Source organism: Lithobates pipiens, unplaced genomic scaffold (genome assembly GCF_037356315.1).
Source record: "Lithobates pipiens isolate NorthernLeopardFrog02 unplaced genomic scaffold, aLitPip1_a1.2 Scaffold_7, whole genome shotgun sequence".
Lineage (NCBI taxonomy): Eukaryota > Metazoa > Chordata > Amphibia > Anura > Ranidae > Lithobates > Lithobates pipiens.
In genome coordinates, this window is record NW_027507892.1 from 4,035,799 (window position 1) to 4,047,822 (window position 12,024).

General features: G+C 51.0%; 1 protein-coding gene across 1 annotated transcript in view; it reads left to right on the forward strand.

Annotated features, from left to right (window-relative positions):
• The window catches only part of LOC143959307 (insulin-like growth factor 1 receptor), a 294,645-nt gene that overhangs the window by 168,967 nt on the left and 113,654 nt on the right, over positions 1-12,024 (forward strand). The window contains exon 3 of the mRNA XM_077467997.1: positions 9,723-10,032. Coding sequence (XP_077324123.1) covers positions 9,723-10,032 — 310 coding nt within the window. The remainder of the gene's footprint in view (positions 1-9,722; positions 10,033-12,024) is intronic.

Sequence of the window (12,024 nt, forward strand, 5' to 3'; positions counted from 1 at the left end):
TTAATCTGGAAGACAAAGATGCAAATATTTTATATTCCTTGAGTCGTTATTGGATGAAACTCCCCACACTGATGTAATGGATGGCGCGCTGGCACTGAATTTGCCGCATCCTGCTGTGCCGTTCTGTGGCAAACAATTGTTGGACTTTTTTTATTTTCTTTTTCTTTTTTTTTGTATCCTCCATTGTACGAGGTTCTTTCATTGCTTACAAACAGTATATGGAAGAGCAAATATTAGCAGTGCACAGTGTCCGTCCATTGATGCCTGGGCACAGGGCACGTGCAGGAACAGAGCGGCTCTGTTATCAAGACACAACACACTATGAGATGCCAGGGCGAGGCGCACCCATCCTGCGTGGGTGGGGGGGGGGGGGCTTGTTTTGTGTTCTGTCCATTGAAATCGGACGCTCGGGCTGGAAAGAATGAATGGTAATTTGTGTCTCTTGGAGATGACAGCTGCACAGGAGTCACTGCAAGTTTTCCTCCGGTGGCCTCTGGTGGCCCCGTCTTTGCTGCCAAATTGTTTCCTGGATTCCTAGAGTGATATACATAGCGGGTACACCTTGTATGTTGTGTTGTGTGTTGTGTTTTTTTTTTACATAGCAGACGTCAATCATCCAGAGCCCACAATCGTTGATGGATGAATTTTAGCTGTCTACAGACTTCCGACAGCAGATCGCATGTCCATTCATAACCCAGCCAGGGGGCAATCCTTTACATCAGTGCTCTCCAAACTGCGGGCCGGGGGGCTGAATGTGATACTTTGGTTCTCCAAGGGTCAGATCAAATTAAGCATTCCCCCTACTGACGCCATGAATGGGGCACCAATTCCCCCTACTGACGCCATGAATGGGGCACCAATTCCCCCCTACTGACGCCATGAATGGGGCACCAATTCCCCCCTACTGACGCCATGAATGGGGCACCAATTCCCCCCTACTGACGCCATGAATGGGGCACCAATTCCCCCCTACTGACGCCATGAATGGGGCACCAATTCCCCCCTACCGACGCCATGAATGGGGCATCAATTCCCCCCTACCGACGCCATGAATGGGGCACCAATTCCCCCCTACTGACACCATGAATGGGGCACCAATGCCCCCTACTGACGCCATGAATGAGGCACCATTCCCCCCTACGGACACCATGGATGGGGCACCATTCCCCCCCTACGGACGCCATGGATGGGGCACCAATTCCCCCCCCTACGGACGCCATGGATGGGGCACCAATTCCCCCCTACGGACGCCATGGATGGGGCACCAATTCCCCCCCTACGGACGCCATGGATGGGGCACCAATTCCCCCCCTACGGACGCCATGGATGGGGCACCAATTCCCCCCCCTACGGACGCCATGGATGGGGCACCAATTCCCCCCCTACGGACGCCATGGATGGGGCACCAATTCCCCCCTACGGACGCCATGGATGGGGCACCAATTCCCCCCCCTACGGACGCCATGGATGGGGCACCATTCCCCCCCATACGGACGCCATGGATGGGGCACCATTCCCCCCCTACGGACGCCATGGATGGGGCACCATTCCCCCCCTACGGACGCCATGGATGGGGCACCAATTCCCCCCTACGGACGCCATGGATGGGGCACCAATTCCCCCCCTACGGACGCCATGGATGGGGCACCAATTCCCCCCCTACGGACGCCATGGATGGGGCACCAATTCCCCCCCTACGGACGCCATGGATGGGGCACCAATTCCCCCCCCTACGGACGCCATGGATGGGGCACCAATTCCCCCCCCTACGGACGCCATGGATGGGGCACCAATTCCCCCCCCTACGGACGCCATGGATGGGGCACCAATTCCCCCCCCTACGGACGCCATGGATGGGGCACCAATTCCCCCCCCTACGGACACCATGGATGGGCACCATTCCCCCCCTACGGACGCCATGGATGGGCACCATTCCCCCCCCTACGGACGCCATGGATGGGGCACCATTCCCCCCCTACGGACACCATGGATGGGGCACCATTCCCCCCCTACGGACGCCATGGATGGGGCACCATTCCCCCCTACGGACGCCATGGATGGGGCACCATTCCCCCCCTACGGACGCCATGGATGGGGCACCATTCCCCCCCCTACGGACGCCATGGATGGGGGCACCATTCCCCCCCTACGGACGCCATGGATGGGGCACCATTCCCCCCCTACGGACGCCATGGATGGGGCACCATTCCCCCCTACGGACGCCATGGATGGGGCACCATTCCCCCCCCTACGGACGGCCATGGATGGGGCACCATTCCCCCCCTACGGACGCCATGGATGGGGCACCATTCCCCCCTACGGACGCCATGGATGGGGCACCATTCCCCCCCTACGGACGCCATGGATGGGGCACCATTCCCCCCCCTACGGACGCCATGGATGGGGCACCATTCCCCCCCCCCCCCTACGGACGCCATGGATGGGGCACCATTCCCCCCCCCCTACGGACGCCATGGATGGGGCACCATTCCCCCCCCCCTACGGACGCCATGGATGGGGCACCATTCCCCCCCCCCCTACGGACGCCATGGATGGGGCACCATTCCCCCCCCCCCCTACGGACGCCATGGATGGGGCACCATTCCCCCCCCCCCTACGGACTCCATGGATGGGGCACCATTCCCCCCCCCCCCTACGGACTCCATGGATGGGGCACCATTCCCCCCCCCCCCTACGGACGCCATGGATGGGGCACCATTCCCCCCCTACGGACGCCATGGATGGGGCACCATTCCCCCCCCTACGGACGCCATGGATGGGGCACCATTCCCCCCCCCTACGGACGCCATGGATGGGGCACCATTCCCCCCCCCCTACGGACGCCATGGATGGGGCACCATTCCCCCCCTCCTACGGACGCCATGGATGGGGCACCATTCCCCCCCCTACGGACGCCATGGATGGGGCACCATTCCCCCCCCTACGGACGCCATGGATGGGGCACCATTCCCCCCCCCCCCTACGGACGCCATGGATGGGGCACCATTCCCCCCCCCCTACGGACTCCATGGATGGGGCACCATTCCCCCCCCCCCTACGGACGCCATGGATGGGGCACCATTCCCCCCCCCCTACGGACTCCATGGATGGGGCACCATTCCCCCCCCCCCCTACGGACTCCATGGATGGGGCACCATTCCCCCCCCCCCTACGGACGCCATGGATGGGGCACCATTCCCCCCCCCCTACGGACGCCATGGATGGGGCACCATTCCCCCCCCTACGGACGCCATGGATGGGGCACCATTCCCCCCCCCCTACGGACGCCATGGATGGGGCACCATTCCCCCCCTCCTACGGACGCCATGGATGGGGCACCATTCCCCCCCCTACGGACGCCATGGATGGGGCACCATTCCCCCCCCCTACGGACGCCATGGATGGGGCACCATTCCCCCCCCCTACGGACGCCATGGATGGGGCACCATTCCCCCCCCTACGGACGCCATGGATGGGGCACCATTCCCCCTGTGGACGCCATTAGGCACTGATGTTGGATGAGAAGGCCAGGCTCATAGTCTCCACTTTAATTTATTCCAAAGGTGTTCTATTGTGTTGAGGTCAGGATTCTGTGCAGGCCAGTCATGTTCCTCCACTCCAAACTCGCTCATCCATGACTTTATGGACCTTGCTTTGTGCACTGGTCCAAATCATTTGGTGGAGGGGGGGTTATGGTGTGGGGTTGTTTTGCAGGGGTTGGGCTTGGTCCCTTAGTTCCAATGAAGGGAACTCTTAAGGCGTCAGCATACCAAGACACTTTGGGCAATTTCATGCTCCCAACTTTGTGGGAACAGTTTGGGGATGGCCCCTTCCTGTTCCAACATGACTGCACACCAGTGCACAAAGGAGGTCCATAAGGACACGGATGAGCGAGTTTAGGGTGGAGCAACTTGACTGGCCTGCACAGAGTCCTGACCTCAACCTCATAGAACAACATTGGGATGAATTAGAGTGGAGACTGCGAGCCAGGCCTTCTCGTCCAACATCGGTGCCTGACCTCACAAATGCGCTTCCGGAAGAATAGTCAGACGTTCCCAAAGACACACTCATGAAAGAATGACCAGGTTTTTTGATCAGTAACAGATTTGCAAGGAATGGGCGTTTGATTTGTTCTGCGTTTTTGTTGAAGAATCCTTTACACATGTTTGGAAATTGCTCTCTTTGAATAAATCTGGATGTAGAAATCGTTCTGTGTACACGAGCGGATGTGAGCGGTGACACTGACCCTCCGGTAAAGAGAATCGGCAGCGGAAGTGGCCCGCTGCACAGCCATGCTTATGCCAATCCTTTGCCTTTTCACTGTTCTGCCGCCTGTTGAGTAGGAAGGATTATGTCAAATTTTACAAGAGGAGCATTTTTCCCTTTTAAAAAGGGATTCCTCCGACTCCTGGCAGTTACAGGTTTGCCCGTCGGGCTCTCTGCCACGGTTTTTGGAGAATAGCAAACAGACATGCCAGGAGCCTTTCCCTCACTGGCTGATTATCTCTGTTTGGGCTGTTTGTACACCTGGCAGGGCGTTCTGCAATGATTCCAGGGCTGCAGAAACTCGGTATTTTGATATACTTGTGTCTGCAGATCCTCACTATGTGTTGATATATTAGCTACAAGTACAAGCTAGATAAGCCATGTCCACTTGCTGCAATAAATATCTTATTGGTTTGCCTTAAGGGGGCATGAATGGGATAAGAGTATTCAGTTCGGTCTTGCAACAGTCTCAACCTGTATGGAAAGCTGAACTCCAAGGTTGATCTTTTATATCACACTTGCGTTGGGAAGTATCTCATACCTGGTGGTCCACTTGGGAAGCTGACAATCGCTCTAGTAGGTGGCACTACTAAAGTCATCTTCTGGGTCCTGTGCCAAGCAATGCCCCTATAGCACCAAGACCAGGGGGGGGGGGGGGTTAGGTGGTGGTGTTCACTTGCTTGGCAGTGCTGCCATTTACAGAATGTCTTGAATGTTTTGAATGAATTCAAGATGGCCTATGAATGGGCGAGTTGGCGATCTTGGCGTTGCCGCCCTTAATCTCTGTCTCTTCCAATCATAAAAAGCCCTTATATTCTATTCATAAAATACATGGCTTCTTTGGAATGGGATAAGAGTATTCAGTATTCAGTTCGGTCTTGCAACAGTCTCAACCTGTATGGAAAGCTGAACTCCGAGGTTGATCTTTATATCAACGCTTGCGTTGGGAAGTAGCTCATACCCGGTGGTCCACTTGGGAAGCTGACAATTGCTCTAGTAGGTGGCACTACTAAAGTAATAGCAGCTATCTTCTGGGTCCTGTGCCAAGCAATGCCCCTGGTGCACCAAGACCAGAGGGGGTTCACTTGCTTGGCAGTGCTGCCATTTACAGAATGTCTTGAATGAATTCAAGATGGCCTATGAATGGGCGATTTGGCGATCTTGGCTTTGCCGCCCTTCATCTCTGTCTGCTCCAATCATAAAAAGCCCTTATATTCTATTCATAAAATACAAGGCTTCTTTGGAATGGGATAAGAGTATTCAGTGTTCAGTTCGGTCTTGCAACAGTCTCAACCTGTATGGAAAGCTGAACTCCGAGGTTGATCTTTATATCACACTTGGGTTGGGAAGTATCTCATATCTGGTGGTCCACTTGGGAAGCTGACAATTGCTCTAGTAGGTGGCACTACTAAAGTAATAGCAACTATCTTCTGGGTCCTGTGCCAAGCAATGCCCCTAGTGCGTCAAGACCAGAGGGGGGTTCACTTGCTTGGCAGTGCTGCCATTTACAGAATGTCTTGAATGAATACAAGATGGCCTATGAATGGACGAGCTGGCGAACATGGTTTTGCCGCCCTTCATCTCTACCTGCTCCAATCATAAAAAGCCCTTATATTCATTAAAAATACAAGGCTTCTTTGGAATGATGTCCGTTCTGGAAAAGCAGCCCCCCCCCCCCCCCCAATGGACAATGTGCAGAGAGGAACCCGCTCCGCAACAGACCCAAAAGATGGCAGAAATCTCTGTAGTAGCCCTTGCCGCCGCAGTGATTGTCCTCTGCCCCAGCGACCCCTCAGGTGTGAGAAATCTATACCGTAGATCTATGTACCGTAAATCTATGCCGTAGCTGGTCCAATGCAAGTATGAACCAAAGACCAATGTAAAGAAAGGCATAGACTGGTCGAATCTTTGCTGGTTCTGTAGGGACTGGCTGAGGTTCGAACCATGTATGAGCAGCAGTCTGATTTGTACTCTGGGTACAACCAGCCTGTCAAACCTTTCATGCTGTAGCCGCTAGCAATAATCACTGTGTGTTCTGTCAACTGGGACAACACGAGCTCCACAGGAAGGATTCCCCCCATCAACAATGTGTGTGGTGATGGGAGAATCAGGAGATTTTCTTTCCTGCAACTTGTGGTTGCAGGTAAGAAAATCGCTCCGTCTATGGTCGGTTTAAGTATGCAATGAAGACCTGGTCTTCCGCTTTTATTATCTACCACTACATTGGATATCAATAGAAGACTCAAGACCACTTCCTAATCATTAGGTAGTAACTGTTGATGTGCACTGAACAGTAGATTGGAATGTACATAAAAGGGGAGAATCGTCAGTCTAATTGTTCCTCTTTATGGGGCCACCTTGCCATAGTCCAAAATTGATTTGAGCCCAGGCCCCCGTTCACCATCACTTGAGGTCTGGTGCCGCTGCTTTGTTGCGGACAATCCATAGCCTTCTAAGCCTTGCCATAGTGCAAAGTAATGGTTTGTGAAGGCTCCCAGTGTGCCCATATTGTACCACCATTGTAGTTTTGGAGTAAATGTAACTTCATCCAGGCCAATTTTTCAGAAAGCCTTATGATTATAGGCTGGCTCCTGCACACTGGAGGAACTTGGCCATCTCCTCCCAATATGTTTCTGAGGGACGCAAGAGGCAAGCCAAAGGCTGGGTTGAAACCACACTGGGAAACGGTTACTTAACGAGTAGAACTGCCATTTTTATTTTAAACGGCAGCGGCAAGAGGATCCAAAGTTTAGTTTTAGGTTTGATTTTAGATAATGAAGCCAGGATGAGCTCTGGAGTCTTCCCCTTCAAAACCAGTTTGGTAGAGTCTGCTCCCATCATTTATATCCTTACAGGTTATCTTGCGTTGCAGAGCTGCTATTGCTTGCTTTGTATATTGAGGTGACTGGGTACTTGCATCCTTCTCCTCAGCCTTGCCATAGTGCAAAGAAATTGTTTGTGAAGGCTCCCAGTGTGCCCATATTGTACCACCATTGTAGTTTTCTCTTTTTTTTAGGAGGGTAGGTAGCCTTTTTTTTTTTTTTTTGTTTTATTTTTTGTCCCTGTAATACTTTTCGTTGTGACGCACTCTCATCTGTCATTCATTATGTATAATTATGCTTGCATAAGGGAAGTAGAACAATCTTTGGGGTCATTCATACCATGTGTTCCACAATGAATTTCATTTAACCCCTGGCTACTTGGTTTAATATATTCTACTGAGATTCGTCCTGTACTTACACAAAGAAGAATAAAGAAAAAAAAAATCCAAAACTGACCGTAGATGTTCTCCAAGGGCTGACTGGGTTTTTCTTTCTAGTCTTAATAGTTAGCCTCGGGTCAATGTTCCTTCATAGTGGGGCTTGCTTGAGCTCTAAACAGACGGGTATCTAGCACAGTCTATATCAATCTTTTGAAAGCAAAGGAACCCTTGAAATCACTTTTTGTTCTCGGGGAACCCATCTACATCTCATGATACATTAGTGTGATGGTCAGTGGGAAGAATGTGTCTTACACTTATGGTGATTGGGACGAATTACACCTTACAGATAGCTAAAAAGATTAATGGTGTTAGTGGGAACTTATCTGAGAGGCACAAGTTGCTCATTACTTGAGGAACCACTAGCAACCTCTGGAGGAGGCCTAGGCTTCCATGGAACCCTGGTTGAGAAACCCTGATCTTGAGGTGGTCTGTGCGTTTAATACTTTTTTTCAGTACCGCTATGTCTGCTCATTTTCTAACACTTGCAGTATGTACCCCATAGAAACCAAATACAGGTTTTGTCAACAAGTGTTCGTGTCCATGAATATATATATTTTGGAGGTGGGGGGAGATGGAGATGTTTAGATGGACCTTTTTAGATGGACCTTTTTAGATGGACCTTTTTAGATGGACCTTTTTAGATGGACCTTTTTAGATGGACCTTTTTAGATGGACCTTTTTAGATGGACCTTTTTAGATGGACCTTTTTAGATGGACCTTTTTAGATGGACCTTTTTAGATGGCACTTGGATAGTGAATACAAGATCCAAATCTAGGGTCTTATCACATTTACACTATGGGACGCCTGCCTTTACGCACACATGGACTTTAGTGGAGTCTTAGTCCGTAGGGTTCAATATTGAGTTGGCCCACCCTTTGCAGCTATAACAGCTTCAACTCTTCTGGGAAGGCCGTCCACAAGGTTTAGGAGTGTGTCTATGGGAATGTTTGACCATTCTCCCAGAAGCACATTTGTGAAGTCAGATGCTCATGTTGGACAAGAAAGCCTGGCTCGCAGTCTCTGCATGAATTCATTCTAAAGGTGCTCTATCGGGGTGAGGTGCAGGCCAGTCAAGTTCATCCACCCCCAACTCGTTCATATCTTTATGGACCGTGCTTTGTTCACGTGTGCGTAGTCAGGTTGGAACAGGAAGGGGTCATCCCCAAACTGCTCCCATAAAGTTGGGAGCATGAAATTGTCCAAAATGTTTTGGTATGCTGAGTTCCCTTCATTGGAACTAAGGGGCCAAGCCTAACCCCTGAAAAACAACCCCACATCATAATCCCCCCTCCACCAAATGATTTGCACCAGTGCACAAAGCAAGGTCCATAAAGACAAAGCGAGTTTGGGGTGGAGGAACTTGACTGAACAAACACCTTTGGGATGAATTGGAGCGGAGAGCCGGGCTTTCTCGTTCAACATCAGTGCCTGACCTCACAAATGTGCTTCTGGAAGAATGGTGAAACATTCCCATAGACACACTCCTAAACCTTGTGGACGGCCCTCCCAGAAGAGTTGAAGCTGCTATAGCTGCAAAGGGTGGGTCAACTCAATATTGAACCCTACGAACCATTAAAGTTTACGTACCTTTTAAAGGCAGGCGTCCCAATACTTTTTGACAACGTAGTGTATATACCGATACGTATGGTAGGGGTAATCTCAAGGTAACAGTAGCGATGGGTTAGTTAAGTCCAACCCAATTCCCCAACTTGTCCCCTTTTTGAGATTGGCTGCCCGGGGTTGTCTGCTTACTCTGGAGTTATGTGCTTGTGGTGTTTGTTATCTGATAAGGTTTTGACTGGTGTTGGACTTGAATTCTTACCATGGAGGATCTTGCGATCTTGGGCGTGTAGCCTAATAAAAAGGGATGCAGAGCGTTACTGTGGATAGAGCATAACTTCATTGTACGTGTGGCCTAAACCGCCATGACACCAAAGTGTGATAATAGGAAGGAGCGCAGAGCTAGAGAAAAACCACAACACAACAATTTGCTTCAAATCCATACAGAGATCAGAATCGAATACTGTATCTGGTATAAACATTTCCCTGCAGTAGACGAAACTTGATAAGGACATTTTTTTGGTTAAATCTTGAGCTGAATAATTCCGTTATATACCTCGGCTTTTAATGAGCGTTCTGTCTCTTAGGACTTTTTTTTTTTTAATTTTTGTGTTTTTTTTTTTGTCCCTGCAGTGTGCCCCAGCAAGTGTGAGAGACTCGCCTGTACAGACAAGGGCGAGTGCTGCCATCCCGAGTGCCTGGGAAGCTGTACCGCTGCAAACAACGACAGCGCCTGCGTGGCTTGTCAACACTTCTTCTACGAAGGCAGATGTGTCCCAAGCTGTCCGGAGAACACCTACAGCTTTCAGGGGTGGCGCTGCATCACCTTGGAAGACTGCGCCAACATGCACACCATATACAACGACCCAACCCACTTCATCCTCCATAACGGGGAGTGTGTGGGCGACTGTCCGTCAGGATATCGAGTCAATGACAGTCAAAGGTAATCGTGTCTATTTCTTTTGTAATGACCAGACTTTTTTTTTTTTTTTTTTCAGCAGGAACGTGGTGGAACGCAGTTCTGTTACCTCCAGTACTGTATTGACTGGGGTGTGCTGAAGGGTCTATCATTGCTGGCTTCTAGGGGATCTATTATCACTGGGGGGAGGGGGTCTTTTGATGGAAGGGTTTTATGTTATCTAGGGGTCTTTTGTTGCTGGGTGGGATCTACCGTTGAGGGAGGGGTCTACTGATGCCAGCTCCCGAGAGAGATATTATTGCTGGCGGGGGTCTGCTGTTGCTGGGGTGGATCTATTTGCTAGGGGGCAGGGCTTTTTTTTCAGGGGAACGCAGTTCTGGCACCTCCAGCACTGAATGTATGTACTGGCAAGATGGTGCTGGAGGGTCTATTGATGCTGGCTTCTGGAGTATCTATTGTTTCTGGTGGGGATCTGTCTTTGTTGGGGGTCTATTGTTGCTGGGTAAGTCTACTGTTGCTGGTGGGGGGGGTCTTATCTTGCTGGGCGGGGTTAATTGTTGCTGGGTGGTATCTACTGTTGAGGGAGGGGTCTACGGATGCCAGCTGGCGGGGGGCTGCTGTTACTGGGGTGCATCTATTTTTGCTAGGGGGCAGGGCTTTTTTTCAGTTGGGAACGCAGTTCCGGCACCTCCAGCACTGAATGTGTGTACTGGCAAGATGGTGCTGGAGGGTCTATTGATGCTGGCTTCTGGAGTATATATTGTTGCTGGTGGGGATCTGTCTTTGTTGGGGGGTCTATTGCTGGGTAAGTCTACTGTTACTGGTGGTGGGGTCTTATCTTGCTGGGGGGTGGCCAATTGTTTCTGGGTGGGATCTACTGTTAAGGGAGAGGTCTGTTGTTGCTGGGGTGGTGCTTTGTTGTAGGAGGTCCATTGTGGGGGGGATATATTGTTGCTGGGAAGGGGGGGTCTATTGCTGGGAAGGGTGGGGGGTCTATTGTGGCTGGGAAGGGGGGGGGGGTCTATTGTTGCTGGGGGGGGGGGTCTATTGTTGCTGGGAGGTGTCTATTGTTAAAGGGATCTGTTTTACTATCTTTCTTGTTTTCATTAACAAATTTCTTAGCAATGGCTGAGTAGCACAAAATACTTAGTTCTGTATTCTCTGAAAGGTGCTGTACTGGGAGGTGGGTGGAACCAGGGGATGGTACTCGGAGAAGGGTAGGGGGCAGTGACGAAGGGTGACACAGAAGGGGTGAGTTCCTGCACCTATTCCCTGAGAAAAAAAAAAGCCCTGCTAGGGGGTATGTTGTTGCTGCAGGATCTATGGTTGCTGGGGGGGACGTAAATTGCTAGCTGCAGGGAATCTATTGCTTTTATTTTTTGCTTTTCTTGTTATTAAAGTTTTGTAAAGGTTTCCCTTTTCCCTTTTTTTTTTTTTTTTTTAAAACAGATTCCCATTACGTCTCTTTTAAAGTGATACTGAAGTCTCATTTTTTTCTCCTTTAAAAATAACAAACATGTTATACTTTCCTCCTCTGTGCAAGGGTTTTGCACAGAGCAGCCCTGATCCTCCTCTTCTGGGGTGCCCCAGCAGTGCCCCTGACCCCTCCTTTTCATCTGATGCCGCCACAGAGAGCCACTTTCCATGGGGGGGCGCCCATGTGCTCCTGAGTCCCGCTGCTGCATCCATTGACACAGGCAGCAGGACTCGGGCCACCCTCCACTACAAGGCAGAGTGCATGAGCATCATGGGAAATGTAGTTCCAAACCCCCCCCCAGCACACAGCACGTCATTTACAGCCTCAGCTGTGCCTCTTTCTGTAGGACACTCAGATCCCAGATTACACTTGACTCCTCCATTCAGGTATCATATTACACTCCCTGCTCTATGCCAGGGATCTCCAAACTACGGCCCTCCAGCTGTTGCGGAACTACACATCCCATGAGGCATTGTAAAACTCTGACATTCACAGACATGACTAAGCATGATGGGAATTGTAGTTTCTGAACAACTGGA